The sequence below is a fragment of the Gavia stellata genome, chromosome 4 (assembly GCF_030936135.1).
Source record: "Gavia stellata isolate bGavSte3 chromosome 4, bGavSte3.hap2, whole genome shotgun sequence".
NCBI lineage: Eukaryota > Metazoa > Chordata > Aves > Gaviiformes > Gaviidae > Gavia > Gavia stellata.
In genome coordinates this window covers 80,182,957-80,201,768 of record NC_082597.1, presented here as the reverse complement: position 1 = coordinate 80,201,768, position 18,812 = coordinate 80,182,957, and the positions used below count along the sequence as shown (strand labels likewise).

Below are 18,812 nucleotides of genomic sequence, written 5' to 3'. Positions count from 1 at the left end.
TTAGAAGTTGTGTTGCTGAACTTAATGTTGTAAAACTGTCCCCCAAACCACTGTGGGGGTTCAGGTTGGTCTTGGCTAGGCTCCTTTGCTCCCTGCAAAGTGTGTGTATGGTTGGTCATAGGACTTGGTTGACAAACGAAGTTGCAAAATCACAGTAATTAGCTTTCTTTGTACCCTGTAGCGTAAGCCCACGTAACAGAACACCCTCTGACTCTTGCCACTCCACCTTATGTATTAATGTACCAAAATTAATTTCCATAGCCAAGCATCGTTATTCACTTGTTTAACCACTGAATCTTCTCAGAGGAACCTCTTTTTTTTCCTGTGAAAAACCTCTCTTCTCATCCTGTTCATCATTTTGGCTCAGTTTTTTGTCTTAGCTTGTTCTTTACAAATGCAGGGTTTTTTTCTATTGCATGAGATTGCCTAGGAGATGTCATATTTGATTGTCACAATGGTTATAAATTTCTTTCCCCCGCTTGTCACTTCACCTGACTTGAGCCGTTTCATTGAAAACCCAACCAATTGTTTCTAAAATTAAATTCCATCTCTGAGAAAACAATTCTATTGTTGGCATTGATTGATCAGTGAGCTAGGAAAGTTGTCCTATTGTGAAAGAAATGAGCTTATAACAGTGTCTGTACCATGATAGAAAGGCCCATTTATGAAGTTAATCTCTATTCTGTTTTTACATATTTATCTTTACTGCAGTCCTATTAGGAATATTATCCGTGCTCAGGAAAAATATATTTTGAATTCATTGGAAAACTTATTAGAGCTCAAAAGGAAATTGAGGGTGCTGGGGAACTGTTAAATTAGAAATTGGTAATGGCTATTATAAAACAATTAACAGTAAGAAATTGTGGAGTTGGCTGGAGGCATTTGGTTTCTGAAGCAAATATAAAGGGTTCCAGGTACCCCTTCTGCTGATTTCTCAGGATTTCAATGCAGTGAAGAGATGGCTTCCCATTTCATGTCTAAAACGTTCCTTAACGCTTTGGAATTGAGGGAAAACACTGTTAACAGTAAGTTAATGACACTAACAGAATAATTGTCCTAAGTTGAATTTAAAGTTTTGATTGCTCAGTCAAAGAGGATATAGTTGATTGGGACTTTTCTTTTTTAAAGAGGAAGACTAACAAAACTGGAAATTTAGACAAGATGTCTTTTTTTTTTTCTCCTTTCTTAGAGCTGCTGTTTTATAGTAGATACATGTGTTCATTGTGTGCTATTATTGCAGCCATAACAGTAGAGTCATTCTGGTCTGTTCTGTTTATGTTGCTTAAAGAAGCAAGTCAAAAATAGATAGTTCTCAAACCCAGTCTGAAAAAATGCTGATGTAATGTTCAGAAGGCATTCTAGCTATCTTTTAGAGTTATTTTTAAGAGGGATGCTGCCCCAGTTTTCTTTTGTTTACTTAACCAAATAAATTTAATGAGTTAGTGTTGTTTTTCACTTCTCGGATACAGTAAGATTCATGTACATTTAGGTGGAAGATGAACACTTGTATCCTTGATTAGCAGTGTCATGAACTGAGTCAATATGTGTTGCATCAAACAAACAGCACATGTAAGTATTTATCATTGAATAATCAATCAGGGCTGAAGTAACTAAGCCTAAACCATGAATATTCCTAAACTATTTCAGGTATAATACAGGCCCCGTTCAAGATCTTTTTCATGGTGTGTTGAAATCCCTGACATATATGTATTGAATTCAGTATTTCACAGCTGTCTTAGAGTAATACTTCTTTGCAATCATCTTATGCAGATCAGTGTTAATGATCAAACTCATGAGAAACTCATTGCTTTTTTAGTTATATCTATTCCTAGAGTGTGTCAGCATGACCCGTGTTGAAACTGTGAAGGTGGTGATGCTTTCTGATGTTTTTCTGCTGTCTTTCAAAATATTGCAAGAAACCCCACTTGTCATTAGAATGCCTCAAGAGTTTGTCTGCTCAGGAAGAGTTTACCTTTCTTTCTGCGATATTTCAGTGCCAAATGGCTCGGGGATTTTTTCATGCCATACGGTAAACCATAACTTTGTATCTCAGAGTATATTTCAACATGTACCAAGGAAACAACAAGCTAGTGTGTTCTGCATTTGTGGGACACGTGACATGCAAAGCATTGCCACTGAGTCAGAACCTTCTCTTATTCCTTACCCTTTCAGAAGGAAGATAAATGCTACAATTGCATCCTTCCTTTGAGTCAGTGGGGAGAGATGGTTTCCAGCTGTGGTCCTTGCTAGAAATTTTGTAGAGCTGGCACAGTGATGGCAGTAGTACTTGAGCAGGGCAGCTGAGGTCCCATATATTAAGTGGGGTCTCCTGGCCTCTCTGGGGATCAGTAAGCTAGTACTGGTGCTGAAGTTCAGGAACCAATAGATGGTTAAGGTCTCTGTTGTTTGTCCAAAAATTGGCTGTCAATTTTATAAATCAGGGCTTAGGTTCAAGTTATTTTTATTTTGTTATGAGATATTTGTATCTGAAATTAGAGCAGTTTATGGATTTTTACCGGAGGAAGTTGTTTGTTTTGGGGTTTTTTTTGTTTCGTTTTACTAATGTGCGTGCCTGTGAAATAAAGTTCTGGCAACATCTTGTAGTGTAGCTGGGGACTTTCAGTCTGTTACAGAGGCCTGTTCCAGTCTTGTAAGTAATCTTCAGTTTTTTGAAGGTGCAGAGTTACCAGACGTTGTTTTAAGTTTTCATTGACTATTGACTTCCTCTGTTCCAGTCATCCTGAGAGAGAGCTTAGCATGCATGATACTTACCTGCTCCCTGATTATTTCTAACTACATCCAAAAGAGGAGCCACAAAAGAGGACCCAAGAAACTACAGGCCCGTTAGTCTTACTTCAGTCCCTGGAAAGAGTTCTCCTAGCACCTTGCAAGCCAAAATAAAGCAGGTGATTGGGAAAAGCCAACACAGACTTACCAAGGGCAAATCATGCCAGACTAACCTGATCACCTCCTACCACAAAATAACATTGTCTGTTGACATGGGGAGAGCAGCGAATGTTGTTTACTTGGACTTCAGCAAAGTGTTTGACACCGTTTCCCCCAGCGTCCTCCTAGACAAACTGGCAAGATAAAGACTGGATGGGTGGTCTGTGAGATGGGTCGAGAATTGGCTCAGAAGGTGGTGATCAGTGGTTTTTACTCAGGCTGCCAGCCTGTAACAAGTGGGATGCCCCAGGGATCAATACTGGGCCCCACGCTGTTCAACATCTTCATAAACGATCTGGATGATGGGATTGAAAGCACCCTCACCAAGTTTGCCACTGATGCTAAACTGGATGGTGAGGTGGACATGTCAGAAGGGAGAGCCATCTTACAGAGAGACCTGGACAGGCTGGAAGAGTGGGCTAGCCAGAACTATGTGAAGCTTAACAAAGACAAGTGCAAGGTCCTGCACATGGGATGACCTAACCCAAGAGCCCAGTACAGGCTAGGATCTGTGTGGCTGGGGAGCAGCCTTGCTGAAAGGGACCTGGGGGTCCTGGTGGACAGCATGCTGAACATGAATCCAGTGTGCTGCTGCAGCAGCAGAGGCAAATCGGATCATTGCTACCAGAGATAGAGACGTGACCATCCCGCTCTACTCAGCGCTTGTCAGGCTACACCTAGAGTACTGTGTCCAGCTCTGGTCCCCACAATTCAAAAAAGATGCAGATGGACTGGAGAGGGCCCAAAGGAGGGCCACGAAGATGATCAAAGGACTGGAGAACCTGCCCTGTGAGGAAAGACTGAAGGATTTAGGTCTTTTCTCCCTGGAGAAGAGAAGGCTCCGGGGGGGAGACCTCATCACAGTTTTCCAGTACTTCAAGGGCAGCTACAAGGAGGATGGAGGCTCTCCCTTCATAAGGAGCCACATGGAGAGGACGGGCAACTGGTACAAGTTGCACTGGGCAAGGTTTCATCTCAATATAAGAAGAAATATTTTACAGTGAGAGCAATCATTCACTGGAATAAGCTCGTGAGGGATGTGGTGGAGTCTCCATCACTGGAAGTTTTCAAGATGTGACTGGACAGGATGCTAGATAATCTCATCTAGGCTCCCTTTCCCACAAAAGGTTGGATCAGATGATCTTTTGAGGTCCCTTCCAACCTGGGCTGGTCTATGATTCTGTGGTTCTACATCGAAAATTAAACTGTGCTCATGAGTTAAGATGAAAGGTAACGGTTTGCGCAGTCACCCTGCTGATGGCACTAGGTTATTTACGAGTAAATTGTATAAGGTTTGTCTGACAGTCTCCCAGATTTACATTGGAAAGCGTGTTCTTTCCAGAGCCTGCGTGCTGTCTTCTACTCCAGGAGTTGTCAGTACTGAGGCTGTCTGGCACCTTGTAGACCTGGGCTCTTATGTTTGATACTGGTCTAAGTATGGCCCGACAGGGACGGACAGTTTCTATTATTAGCATCTCCTCAGTGCTGTGGATATAAGCTAGCATACCTTTGCCTAGTCTCTACTGGCACTGGCCTTGGTCCGCTAGACCTGAGTGGACTGCTAGTCTGCATAGCTTTGCCAGGGTTCCAGCACGAGCTCTAACCAGAGCTGAACGTTATTTTCACAAAAGGGATAGGTATAATGATTGAGGTCTAGACTTAAACCAATCAAATTACAAGTGTAAACTACCGTACATTCAAATCCCGGATTATCAAAAAGGTAAATTCACTGCATTAGCTTATTTACCACAGTTATTACTGGTACTCAAGAGTGAATTTCATCCAGGATATCTGACAGCAAGAAGGATCCTTAGAATACGGCACTGTGCAATCCAGTCTGTAACTTTGAAATAAAAGTAATGCTTCAAAGTTGTTATTTGATTGTTCCTGCTGCCCATTAAGTACAGCATCTTAAAATACAACCACATTTTCAGCGTTAATTCATTTATTTTGAATAAGCTGTATTTTCATGAGGCCATAGGTTTGCATTCATTATTGTTCTAGGATAAGCAAAGCCCTCATCCTACAGGCAGGATATCTGGTATTTTTTCTGAGGCCACTTAATTTTTGTACTTAGTTTCATTTTTTTCATGGAACTACTCGCTCTTTCAGTAAAGGTAGTGTTTGTGGTTGCACCACATCTGTTTCCTGTTGTAGTCTATATTCTCACTGTGGGTTGCAGTATTCAGAATGGCCTCAGAATGTGAAACCCACACCACATTGTGGTTAAAGCGGCATAAACCGCTGGAGACACTGCCTCGTAGCAGCAGAAGGTGGGTTTCTCGGATGGGGGGATTCTGTGGGGATAGGCTTCACTGTGATGGGCTGATCCATCTGGGTCTGGAGAAGGGGAATGAATGCATAAAGCAGTATCAGCTGGGACTTGATTGTCACCTGAATTTCAGTGTGTGAGAAGATGATGCTGAAATCCTTTGAAATTGGTTGATGAGTGATTGTTTCTTTTTCCTTGTGCTTGTTTTATGTATCATCCCTATATCCCTTGCCGCTTTCCTTCTGCCTTACGCCAGACTGTTTGGTTCTGTAGCCTATTGATGAAATTCTAGTCAAATCTCCTAGAACACAGCGAAAGTGACTGCAGAGAACGTGCTGCCATGGGACTATTCATGTGATGGTACCCAGCTGCTAATGGGCAGGTATTTATATTAAGTGATATTGCACAGATGGGCTCAGGTAGGATTGCAGTGGGGTACGTAGATGCCTTTCAGATAGGTGTCTGTTTTGTCTAGGTGGCATGAAGCTGTCTTTCAAAATAACGTGTACATGGCAAAACAAAAATTAATTAAAAGCAGGTACTTAATCTTTAAGTCCTCCCTTCTCTTTTCCTGACTTTCTTTCAGTATAAGAGGAAGCTTATTTGAACAGCTCCCCTTTTAAAGTTTGCCAAAGAAAGTTCATGTCACACCATACGCCTTCCAACTAATTCTCTTTGCCAGTAGTTAAGCATCCCCTTAAATATAGAAGTTTCTTCCTTTTGTAAGTACAAGGCAAAAAGTGTAGTATCTAAAGGTACTGCTTTGTGCTGTTTTAGTGGTTATTACTGGGTGGTTTTAGTCCATTCGCTTTGCAACATCCATCCATTCTGTGTATCTGTTTGGTCTGCTTAATAAGCACTAATTGCCATGTATTAATTAGTTGCAAGCAAACGGCTCATCTCTGTCGTTTAAGGGGAAGGGGGAAACAAGTCATTGCAGATATGCAAGACGACCGTGTTATGGTTAGAAAAGGAGTGGTAGGCAAAAGGGGATGACCAGTTTTGCTTGGTGGTGGTGATGGTTTCTTGAAGGGATGGTGAGCTTAAGGACTATAACTCACAGTTTATCTTACAGATGTTAAATTTGTGTCCCTGGTTCTAAAATTAACCATTAGCCTGTTGTTTAGCAACCTCATTTATCAAAACAGAGTGTAGGAGGCATGCTGCTAGGAATTGAGAGAGCCAGCAGATGCTGAAATTTTCTGAAGTAGAATAAATGGAATAGCAGGGCTTGTTTTCAAAAGGAAGTCCAGAAATTAGGCAATTATGCTGGGCTCTGAGCCCAGCTACAAAATCTGTGATAGGAAAAGCTGTGTTTGGATTTGGTTACCAGTGTAAAGGATGTAAGTTACAGCTTTAGGATGGTAAATGTACCATAATGTGAAGTGAAGCTGCAAGTACTGTGCTTGACTTTCTAAAGGATCTTAGTGAGAATGCAGGGGAAAAAAAACATTTCACCAAGTAATGCTCATCTTATTTTTGTGATGCGTGTGCATTGGTGCATTTGTAGAAGCGTGTTGTATACGCTACTAGACTGAAGATCTTTTGGTAAGCCAATTCCACAGAGTAATTATGAGCTTTTTTTAAAAATGTGGAGCTTATTCCTACAAACCAGCAAGTATGCAGAGCCCCTTTCATTTTTCTGTAGGAGCTGTGCACATAAAGATTCAATTCCTAGTCTAACATACTGAGAGTAAGTGCAGTAATGTCAGGAAATTTATGACTGGGAATAGTTTTAAGGAGAAGTTGAATTATTGTGAATATTATAGCATTTTCTTCCACTTCTTTAGTGAACGTAAAATATTTTATTAATGTGCCCATTATGCTGTATGCTGAGAAAGGTATGGGTTTCAGTTCTATTTCTCTATTCCTTTCCTCCCTCCCCATCTGTGCTTGGATAGGCAAAAGGTAGGAGTTGCTCCGAACTAGCCTTCTCATTTCTCATGCGCTAGGAAATTCTTCTGACCACAAAACGTCATCCATCTAGCTGGAGTTATTAAACCAATCGATCCTGAAGGCTGTCATTGCACACGTCTTTGGGTTTGAGCCATGGGAAGAGTGGAAAATTATACAGACTTGTCTATGGCTATCTTAATTCCACCAAGGCAAGTGAGAGAGATTTGAAAACAGTGATTTAGTAAGTCACCCTTTTTCCAATTCTTAAGTTGGAACATCCTTGGGTAGTGGGGAGGATGTTTTAGTGTTTCGGGGATTGGTATGCTACCTTGAATTTTGTGAATCACATTGTTTTGGGAAATTCTTACGTTAAGGTTGGTTTTGTGGTTTTTTTCTTTTTTTGGAAGGGTAGTATACATGCTGTAAACTTATACTGTAAACTTGAAACAAGCAGAAACATTTCAGAAGGAACTTTTCCATAAAATTGCAGTGCTGAATCATTTTTTCTCTTAAAACACTGGACTCTTCACTCCCGTCACTATGGTACTTTTTATAATAATACTTGGCATTCATAAGGTACTTGATCATTAGAACATGCATACATATGTTTAATTAATCCTTTCAGTGCCTCTTTGAGGAAGGTTAGGTATTACTTTCTAGCAGTAGAGAAAAATGACACAGTAAATTCAAGTGTCTTGATCAAAGGCATGCAATTATTTACAGGCTATTAGTGTTCCTTCTAGTACAAAAAATACTGAACTTAATTTTGAAGAATGTGAAACTGGTTCTTTATTCAGACTTGGGAATATAAACATCTTCTGTAGATCTTCTTGACTGTTTGCCTCCCGGAATTTATGTGGGGCCTCCTCTTACTGCTTTCTACCTGTAACCCGGGCAAAGCTCACTTGAGAGGGACTATGGAATACAAGATGCTGAGCCAGGACTCCTTGATATTGTAACCTTGTCTTCGTTAGTGTAAAACATAGTGTCTCCCATTTAAAACTAAACCAAGAGGCAGAAGTCAGAAATGAGAGAGAGAGGCAATGTCCAACAGGCATGCATAATGTTAGTTCATAAAGCAAATATAAGAAATGTTGTGCCATAATTTCATGTTATGATCTATGAGACTAGCCTTATACATAAGGGATCCGCCGTGGCTTTTAGAATAAGTACCTGTTGAAATACAGTCTTTTTTTATTAGACTGCTGTGTAACATTGATAGCATTTTAATGGCTAGGAGATTATTTTTTAATTTGAAGTCTAAGTGGGGAGCAGCTAGTTAATTAATCACTGATAAAGAGTGACAGAATTATTCTGTGTACATAATAAGTTTGTGTATATTCATAGGTCATGAATGCTGATGGAACCGGGAGAAGAGTTCTGGTGGAGGACAAGCTGCCTCATATCTTTGGATTCACTTTGTTGGGAGACTACGTTTATTGGACAGACTGGCAAAGACGCAGTATTGAACGTGTGCATAAGCGAACAGCAGAAAGAGAGATCATCATAGATCAACTGCCTGATCTAATGGGCCTGAAAGCTACAAACGTCCACCAGATAATTGGTGAGTGAGGCTACTACTCAGGCAAGTAAAATGACATAGAAAATTCTAACAGTGCTCTTCTGCAGCTATCACTTTATACCAGGGCAGATTTTTAGAAATGGGCAGAATCCAGTTTTATTGCATGATAACTGCAGGCTGCAGTTTGATGGGAACGGGGTAGGTCTTTTGTGAGGTGCTTCAGTTCTCTAACTTAGAAGAATATCAGCTGGAAAACAATCAGGGACCCCCCTAAAATGGGTCATTTTCTGCTTCTTAGGGAATTGGAGCAGCTCGTAGGTCTGAACAATCCTGGATCCAGTTAAGGGGAGAAGAAGGATCATGGAAAATGAGAATATCTCTTTGTAACAGCCAGCTATTAGATTAGCCCAGCTGTTTATGAAACTGCAGCTGTAGCAGCTTTTCATCTTGCAATCTGAACATGTGCTCCCGGTATGCGAAAGCTAAGTGTGAGCCAGTTTTGTTCTGGTCAGTGCTTTTCACGTGAATACTGCGAAATCGTCTTTAAAAATAACTGGAGGCACTTTCTGCCCTGTAGTGGCTGTGGTGTAAAAATGCAGGATCTGGCTTTAAATTTGGTATTGTTGGCTATCCAAACACCGGTAGGAGTGCAACTGTGGCATCACAGAACTCATCACATTCCCTGAATACCCTGCTATATGGATAGGGCTTGCAGCTTCTTTCTGCCATGTCTGGATTGTACCCCAGGGAATTAATCAAATGTAGGTGAGGTGTATCTTTGCATTGCTGCTACCGCATTAACAAGATGCCCTAAGGTACGTGTGTTTTAAATGCAGCTCTCTTTCCAACTGTTTGGCTAATTGAGCTTGGTAATGCTGGGCCTCTCTTAGTAGGTGGATTTCCAGCATGTGCAGGTATACACAAGTTATATTGCAAAGAGCTGTTTTACTAGCATCCTGGAGAGAAGAGGTTGTTGAATGGATGTGAAAATAGATCTGCAAATTTTCCATCTCTAGGAACACAATTGGAGTATGTAGCTGAACCAGTGTACTGCAAAAGGCAGCAGAACATACGCTTGCTTACTTCCGTACTTATGTCCGCTTAGTGCTTTTGTTGTGAATCGGGAACATCAGTAACTGTTGGAGTCCAGATCCCTTTCCCTAATGCTGGGTTTCTTTCATGGGGTCAGGAAAACAAGCGCTGGCTTTCCAGGCACGTAGAGAAACAGCTTTCTAAAGGGTTACAGGAAATGAACAAAAATGAATTCATTCCGAGAATCAAAGGTGAAAAACGATATGTATTTCTTAAAGAACTCGTAGTGTCATTGATGCATGTGAGGACTGGCTTCGTCTTCCAGCTGAAGTCAGTTTGCAATGATTGCTTTTGCTTTTGTTGCGTGTTTAGGTACAAACCCTTGCGCAGAGGATAACGGCGGCTGCAGCCATCTCTGTCTGTACAGACCACAAGGCCTTCGCTGCGCTTGCCCCATAGGCTTAGAGCTCATCAATGACATGAAGACCTGCATCGTCCCAGAAGCTTTCCTGCTCTTTTCTCGGAGAGCAGATATCAGACGAATCTCTTTAGAAACGAACAACAACAACGTTGCTATTCCGCTCACCGGAGTCAAGGAAGCTTCTGCTCTGGATTTTGATGTGACAGACAATCGGATTTACTGGACTGATATTTCACTGAAGGTAGAGATTTATTTCATATTGGCTATGAAGTTGTTACAAGGTTCTTGAGATATTTAAGAATGGATTGACAAATGCGATTTACAAGATTCAAGGGATAGGTAAAAGAGCTTGTTCTAACTAAGAATGGCATACATTTTCATTATACAAGCAGCATTCTCTCCTATAAATCATTTAAGTCTAATGTATACATTTTCACATAAAGGATAAGTTTGCAAAAATCAAGTTTTTTGGCAGAAAGCTGAGAAGAATGCCATATGGCAGGAGGTTTTGGGGATCTCGGCTATTTTGCCAGATGTGTTTAATGGGGGGAAGCCTTGTCTTCGGTCCAGAAGTGAAAATGGGTCTTACCTATTTATTAACTTAGATAGCTACTGCACGTGAGACATTTTATGAATCACAGGCTTTGTAAAACAGGTCTAGGGTCTAGACTGACAAACCGGAAAAGGTTGAGGGTAGGTGTTTAAATGCGGTGGTTAATGGAGTGACAGAAATCCGTGTATTGTCTGTCTGTTATCTCCGGTATCAATGAGTCTAGTTATTCCCATGATTTTCATGGGTTGTAGATGTTGTCAGAATTGTGAGCGCCAAAACCTAGTTTTTAATAACAGAAAGTTTTTTGTGCAATCGGGTTGAGACCTGTGCCAACAATAACTCATGGACCTTTGCAACTGAAGAATCATAAAAGTTAAAAGCGCAGAGTTTAAGTGAGTTTGAGAGAGGTGACTTGGCTGAACTCTTTAGGTATGGTATTCATTTGAGTTGTGTTTGAAATAAAAATAAAGCAAGGATCTGATAAATTTTTAAGGGTGATTACAGATGAATACTGAGATGCAAACTTCCCTGCTGTGCACTGTCAGAAACTGGCATAATTACCAGGTAGTAAACAAAAAAAATCAATCTTTGTGGTAACTTCTGATGGGTTACGAGTATGAGGAGTGTGTGTGGAGGGGAATATTAAGGACACATGTTTGCCAAAAAGAATTTTGTACCATCCTAACTTTATTCCTTTACTTTCAGGCTTATAAGTGGTCATAGTAAATCGGGGAATGCCTGAACGCTGATATATTATTAAAATATAATTCTGGCTGTATCTGCTATCACAGGCCGATGCATGATGGCAAGAGTTAAAAGGAGTCTTTTGAATAAAAGACCAAGAAGAAATTATGTTTAGTGAAATTAAATTAAACCATCAGTACTGAAGCACTTGCACTACTGAGCTAATCGGTCGTTAGGTTGTTTTCTTCTATTTGCTCTTCTGTCCTGAACTTTTTTGATTAGGCTGCTTTAAATATTGTTCCGTGCTATAACATCGATGCTTTTGTATAGTCCTGGGAGAGCCAAAATTTTTCCCCCTCGAAGCTGGCACTGAGTTATTAAGGTCACTTTGGCATGTAGACTGCCTAATTGAATCAGACTAGTTATCCCATTTATTTCCCCAGTGAAACGCTATTGTAATTGACACAGAATACATTCACAGAGTACAGTAAATCATTACTTCTGAATAGCAGCATTGTTCGCCTGGCAAATAAGTAGCATATTGTAAGATCCTCTTTCCTATGAGATGCCTAAAATCTGAAAGTGTTTAAAATGCAACAAAGAAAACAACTAGCCTAATGACAGACTGGTAAAATTTCTAATTTGCCTGTGTATCTTTGTATCCCTGCAGACCATCAGCAGAGCATTTATGAATGGCAGCGCACTGGAACACGTTGTGGAGTTTGGCTTGGATTACCCAGAAGGCATGGCCGTAGATTGGTTGGGGAAGAACTTGTATTGGGCTGATACCGGAACAAATCGTATAGAAGTGTCAAAGCTGGACGGACAGCATCGCCAAGTGCTGGTGTGGAAAGATCTCGACAGTCCCCGGGCGTTGGCGTTGGACCCTGCTGAGGGGTAACTTGCTGATTTAATGTTATGTTTATGAACGGTGAAGAACAACATCGTAATGCTTCCTCTAGGGCATGTTAGTTAGGCACTGCATGTAAATCCTGAGAGAGCTGAGCGGGGGAATGCAACCTGGTAATTTAGAGTATGAGGGCTGGAGGAATACACTCTTAATGTCCTGAATAATCATTAAGAATACTGCAGCTCATTAAAAAGGGATTTATGTTTAGTTTTTTAATTAACCACAGAATCAAAGACATTTTAGGTTTATGGAATTCATTAATTAGAAAAGGACTATAGCACTGAAAAGAAAATGTTTGTCCTTTTAAAAATGAGGATCCTTTTTATCCCAAGTTAGGGTCCAATAAAGGTATTAAATGATTTAACTTGAGGCGGGGGGAGTAAAGCTTATTGTCTGAGAATAAGGAAGGTGTTTGTTTCTTCAGATAGGGGAGCCTTTTTAGTTGGTATGGACAAGGGAAGCAAGGACTGAGAAAGAGTGGAAACAATTATACCCACCTATCCCCAAAATGAAAGATTTCCTGAGAAGAAACTTCTCAGTTGGATTCAGATGTAATAGCAAAAGTAGGGCAATAAGTAGGAGGAGGGAGGAAGGAGCGGGACAAGGCAAGGCAAAACTATTTAGCTTCTGAAATAGCTCTTCTACCATGAAATGCTCATTTGACATTAACTAATTACTGCAAACCCTTTTTGAGGTTATACCAGCACTCTATTACTCTTATTTTACAAAAGAGGGAACTTCATTTTTCAAGTGTTACGAAGTTATCACATTTCCAGTGGCACTACAAGAGTTACAGCAATGCAGAGAACTCTGCGCCACTCCAACGCATTCCTCCTGCTTCATTTCAACAAGGTGGTGGCAACTGCGGCAGTGCTTAGTCCAACAGAGTTCTGCACTGCCCTCCGTGGGACACGTAGATGGGGCTCAGCCCTGATGTGCCGGGGGTTGCCAGGACAAGTACATCAGAGGGCATCCAAGACCAGATTGTTAGATCCAGTTACTCGGTTGTAACAAAAGGTTGCTACGGTGATTCTAGTTCTATGCTGGGAATAGTTTTTTCCAAGGATTATTATAATTCAATGCTTCGTCTCTTCACCACAGACCGCAAAAAAAAAATTACTTCAGTTTTGAGCCTGAATGCCTGTTTTTCGTTTTGTCTTATAGCTGAGCTGTGTTGTTGTACTGCATGTGGAAGTTTTCATGGCATTGCTACCATGGGGGCAATTCTAACGCTTAGATCCATGCTGTGTACAACTTGCAAAATTTATGCACAAAATACATGCAAAATTTTAAAGAAAAATTTGCAAGTATTCCCGGTGTCTGAAGACTAGCTCCCCTGTGATCATCAGTTTCTGAAGCAACCTTTCCCGCTGTGTGGTTGCTTGCAATAAAAAGTGTTTCACAGGTGTTTGTTACTAAAGGTATTAAAGGATAACAGTGTATACATTGGCTAGCTATGTCCCGCTCATTTTTAAAATGGTATTGGCTTTAAATTTTGGAAGAAGCCACTAACTACTTGACACCAAATGTCAAATATACAGCCCTCTACTGTACAGTGCCTAAAGAAAACATGAATGTGTACAAGCGTATGCTTCTGCCAAATGAGGCATAAACTGGCATGTGAGTATGTAATAGTTTATACTTTACAGTTTTGTGTTATTCTGCCCTTGGCTAAAATGTAACACACTGATACATGGCTGACTGACTTAGTTGCGTGGAGATGAGCTATTAACAAAAGTACCCTGCACATCTACCTTCTTCTATTTCTTCATTTGATGGACAATTGAATAGAAGCAGAAGCTAAATGCCATGGAAAATATCTTGCTAAATAACCAGGTGTAAATGAAGGTGCCCAACTGCCAATGTTTTGCCTCTTAACTGACGTGCATGGATTAGTTAAGATTGAAGTGCTTTCATACGGAACTTGCTGGTGAAAATCCAGCTCCAAGTGGAAAAAATAATGTTGGAAGCATTTTGAGGAAACCTGACTCACTTCCTTGCTTGTATTTTGAAAAAAACATTTAGTGTAATGGGGCTTAATAAATGCTCAGATTTACAGTTCTTGTTTTTCTCTTACTCTTTTTAAGGAGTTTTGGTTTGTTTTGTTTCTCCCCTTGAGTTTCCTTTTGGATAAATGTGATTTTTTTTTTTTTTTCTTTTGTCCTTTTAATCAGGTTTATGTACTGGACCGAATGGGGTGGTAAGCCAAAGATTGATAGAGCTGCTATGGACGGCACTGAGCGGACTACTTTGGTACCGAACGTGGGACGTGCTAATGGCCTAACTATTGATTATGCTAAAAGACGGCTATACTGGACCGACCTCGATACCAACCTGATAGAATCCTCCAACATGCTAGGTGAGCCCCAGAGCTTTGGGCAGCGTCATGCTGTTGCTTTTTCACAGTTCCCTGTGGCAAATTATTGCTTAAATAATGCAAAGATACACATCTTAAGACAAAAACAGATTTTTCCAAACTCACACGCCTTTAACATTTGCTTCTATAATTGATGTTTATGCAACACAGCATTTAGCGAGGCCTCGATTTCCTTGTAGGTGATATAGTTGCTCACAAAGTTAAAATTATACAAGCTGTACATGTTTTCAGTTATATGTAGGACAAAGCTGTCAACTTTCAGCGTTTTGGAGAGTCTTATTTTGCTGCTCTGAAGAGCACTGGCAAATACATAAAAAACACTTCATCATCTGTAGAAAGGCAGAGAGAAAGCCAAGATAACAACAGCTTATTGGACATTTTTCACAATGTAACTTAATACAATTTGGTTTTTAATCTTTGTTGGTATCCCCAGGATATCCGTATCCCGCACACTAAGGAGCTTTTCCTGGCTAGTGCTGGTCACCAGCGGGGTTCTCTGTCACGCTGGGGTCTGTGATTGTTTTATAAACTGGTCATTACAGCTAAATGGAGGTGGAATATTTTATTCTTTCACTCTCCTGGGGTAGTGTACTGAGGACCCAAGCCTTCTCAGATTTGCACAGTATCTTTTCTTAACTTCTTGGCACCCACAGGAGTGGACTGCCTTGTTGTGTGCCAAATTATTCAGATTACCGTTACCACTAGCCAATATTTAAGGCTAAAGGAGCTAGTCTACTTTAAACAGTACGTTTGCAATAGTGGAACAAAGCTAGAAAGAGATCAAAACAGGAGAATGCATTATAGGAATTATATGTAATATAAAAGCTTTCTTCAGCTTCTTGTGTATTTTGGTGTGCTGTTGAGGCTGGCTCAGCATTCCTCTCTCTACCGTGGAACTGGACACAGCATTAGAATTTCATCTTCCATGTGCCTGTGGCTAGTGATGGCAGAGTGCAGGGCTGTGCATCCCAGTCTTCTCTGTGCAAAGAGGGAATGACTTCTTGCTTCATAATCTCCCACTCATTTTATGTGATGAGATAGCAGGACGTCCCGTGGTAATAAAGTGGTTGAAATAATTTCCCCCCCTCATGTCCTGCTGCTTAAGGTCTCTTAATACTTCAATGGTGTACACAAATAACTGTTTCTTACCTAGAGTTTCTGACTGCTCCTTCCTGTTGCTGTATTCCAGAGGCAGGTTAGTTTAACCTTGTGCATTTAATTTTTCTCTGTGTAGAATTTTATTAAGCTCGTAACAATTCCCTCTCTGTAAGCAGCAGGCAGAGACCCAAATGTGGTGCAAGAGGTGCTGAACTGGGAATACAGTGTCAGGATCCCGCATCTCCTTCAGAGGGAACCTGTTTGTTTCGGGGAGGAGGGAAAGGACAGAATATTTCCGAGAACCTTGATAATTTTCGAAACCAAGACTTTTTTCTTTAGTAAAATACATTATTTTCTGTGAATCGCAAGCAGGATTAGCGCATTTTTGTGATAGGCTCTGAGACTTCAGGATGGTCTTTTGAAGATTGTACATTACTTTAGAATTTACTTTTGTAATAATGAAATAGTGACTTTAATTATGTGTTAACCACCTTTCTGTTCAGGGGACATGTCCAACAGCGTATCATTTGTCTCCATATAATTCTGCTTTTTCTCTCCCAGGCCTTGACCGTGAGATTATAGCGGATGACTTGCCTCACCCGTTCGGCTTGACTCAGTATCAGGATTACATTTACTGGACAGACTGGAGCCGGCGGAGCATCGAACGAGCCAACAAGACCAGTGGCCAGAACCGAACTATCATCCAAGGACATTTGGATTACGTTATGGACATCTTGGTCTTCCATTCCTCCAGGCAGGCTGGCTGGAACGAGTGTGCCTCCAGCAACGGTCACTGCTCTCACCTCTGCTTAGCAGTCCCTGTTGGTGGTTTTGTCTGTGGCTGCCCAGCTCACTATTCCTTGAACTCTGACAACAGGACTTGTAGCGGTAAGCCATAATGAATGAAAATAAACCGGAGAAGCAGACGGTTTTAGTAACAGTTGCAAGCATTGTACCGGGACGAAAGAAGAGTTTTATTTTTACGTGAGATGGTGAAGCTTGTTTGCCGATAGGCCAAGTTAAAGCTAGTTTCTGTTTTCAATACCAGATGTGTAGTTGAAAAAATTTTGGTTCCTTAGCCTGCCTTCCTTCATAGGAAGCGGGGTATATTTAAATATAATTTTCTAATACTAAAATCCTACTGACTTTTCAGACAAGATAGGATATTGAAAAAAAAAATCTTGCAACAGAGCAGTATCACAGTAAAATAAGAGCAGCGGCAAGAGTTGTGCAAGCAGGAAGGCTCGAGATTGCTTTTGGTTTTGTATCTGTCTGTCAAACCCTCCTCAAGTGCTTGCTTGCTTGTTTATTTCTAATCTTGCCTGACATAGAGAATATGTAATAGTTTGGTCTTTATTCTGGACTTTGCATAGCCTTTAGGTGGGCCAGGACTTAATTCTGTAGTAGTTGTGTTTGCTGACTGATGAGATGCTGAGGTGGGCCACTCTTCACACCCCCAAAAGTCTTTCTCAGTGAGAAGAAACTTGGCTGTACGGTCAACCCAGCACTTCTGATTCCTGATCTCAGCGCAGCCAAGCCCCATTTTTCTTTATCGTTGTGCAGAATACGAACCACAAGGTCCCTCAGGCTGTGTGTAATTAGTTTCTAACCAAATAATTTATCCATCTCTCAATAACTGGCTGCCAGTGAAGCTCTCATAATTTTGGCAGCCACACTGGATGGCTGATTTCCACTGGTGTCATTCGGATTAGTCAGTGGGTGAAGAGATTCATGGTACGAAGAGACAGATTGTATCTCCTCCGCATTATGCATGAGTAGAGAGATCCAACTGTTGTTGTAAAGCCAAAAGCGGGGCAGCTTGTTCCACGAATGCCACCTCATGACATTTTTTGAAAATCACGCTTTTTGGATAACTGCTTTTTCTACCCCACCCCTGCCCCCCCCCATGTGTCCTGTACTCCTCCTTTCCTTTTTTATTACAAGGGGTGCGTGCGTGGCCAGTGGATTTTTGTGCTCGTAACGCTCTCACACCTTCCTGCGAGTTAGAAGCAAGGCTGGAACCTCTCTGGTGATGACTGTGATTTTGTAGGTGGAGGACTTTGACTTGCAGCAGACAAGAAGTATCAAAATGATCAAAGGTCATGTTTTCTTGTGAAAATGCTCTTGGTAACAAAGGAAGGAGAAAAATCCAGGAGATACGTTGTGAACAAATAGAACCATTTCCCCGCAGCACAGTTGAGGGCCGTTTGTGAGGTATTAGGAGACTTCCTTCTGCCATGTTCAAACCTGGGAACTTTCCAACTTCTCATTTGTAGGTAATTGGAGACTTAGGCTTCTCTGCGTATAATTTAATTTTTCTCTTGGCCACTATAATTGGAGCATGAATCCTTTTAACTTTCTCTTGCCTGTTTTACTTGCTTATGTACTCCCGAACAGCATTATTATTAGTCCAAGCCCTGTCTAGAGGCCAGTTCCTCCCTTCTGGATCACCCTGCTCATGTTTGCAGAGACTCTTTTAATTACGGGAAGGACACACTGCTCTGATGAGATCTGGTATCTCGTCAGACGTACCACATGTCATGAAGTTTGAAGGCAGTGTTACAGGGGGGACGTGCTCGTTGCACTCCGTTTGCCTGCCAGAAGTATAGTTAAAATATGTGACTGTTGGGAGGGAAAATGATGAAACCTGGGAAGGAATTTCTGAAATTGGTACTGTTTCAGAGATGTGGGGACTCAAGGGGGAAAATTCTGCTGTTGCTTTTCATAATGAGCCATTAATTCAAAGTTGGGAGCCAGGCAATCTTAGGCAGTGAGAGGGTGTCTTTGGGGAAAAGTGGAAAGAAGTTTAGGTGCTTATGATGGTATGTTTACCGGCACTGTTTTATCTTAAGCTTTTTTCCCTTTCCATTACTCTCTTAACTGCTTGGTAAGAATTCTGATGTTTTCTGAATCGTATTATTTGCTGTACGCATTCATATAAAGTTTGCTTTGCTTTTTTTTTTTTTTGTGCTTTCTTCTACAGTTTAGAGCTAAGTAGAAGGCGGCTTAAATTATTGGAGAAACGCTTGGAGAGGAAATACAGGTTTTCCAGAAAGCAAAAATACCTTGCAATTAGGCCTGATTGTTATAGGATGTTAGGA

The 18,812-nt window shown here is 41.0% G+C and overlaps 1 protein-coding gene across 4 annotated transcripts in view; it reads left to right on the top strand.

Annotated features, from left to right (window-relative positions):
• Positions 1–18,812, top strand: part of LRP6 (LDL receptor related protein 6) — a 106,880-nt gene that overhangs the window by 67,623 nt on the left and 20,445 nt on the right. For 3 of the 4 annotated variants that reach the window (XM_059817263.1, XM_059817262.1, XM_059817261.1), the window contains exons 7-11: positions 8,462–8,678; positions 10,041–10,330; positions 11,997–12,223; positions 14,411–14,595; positions 16,273–16,599. In XM_059817263.1, coding sequence (XP_059673246.1) covers positions 8,462–8,678; positions 10,041–10,330; positions 11,997–12,223; positions 14,411–14,595; positions 16,273–16,599 — 1,246 coding nt within the window. The remainder of the gene's footprint in view (positions 1–8,461; positions 8,679–10,040; positions 10,331–11,996; positions 12,224–14,410; positions 14,596–16,272; positions 16,600–18,812) is intronic. The other variant, XM_059817264.1, reaches the window with a different exon arrangement.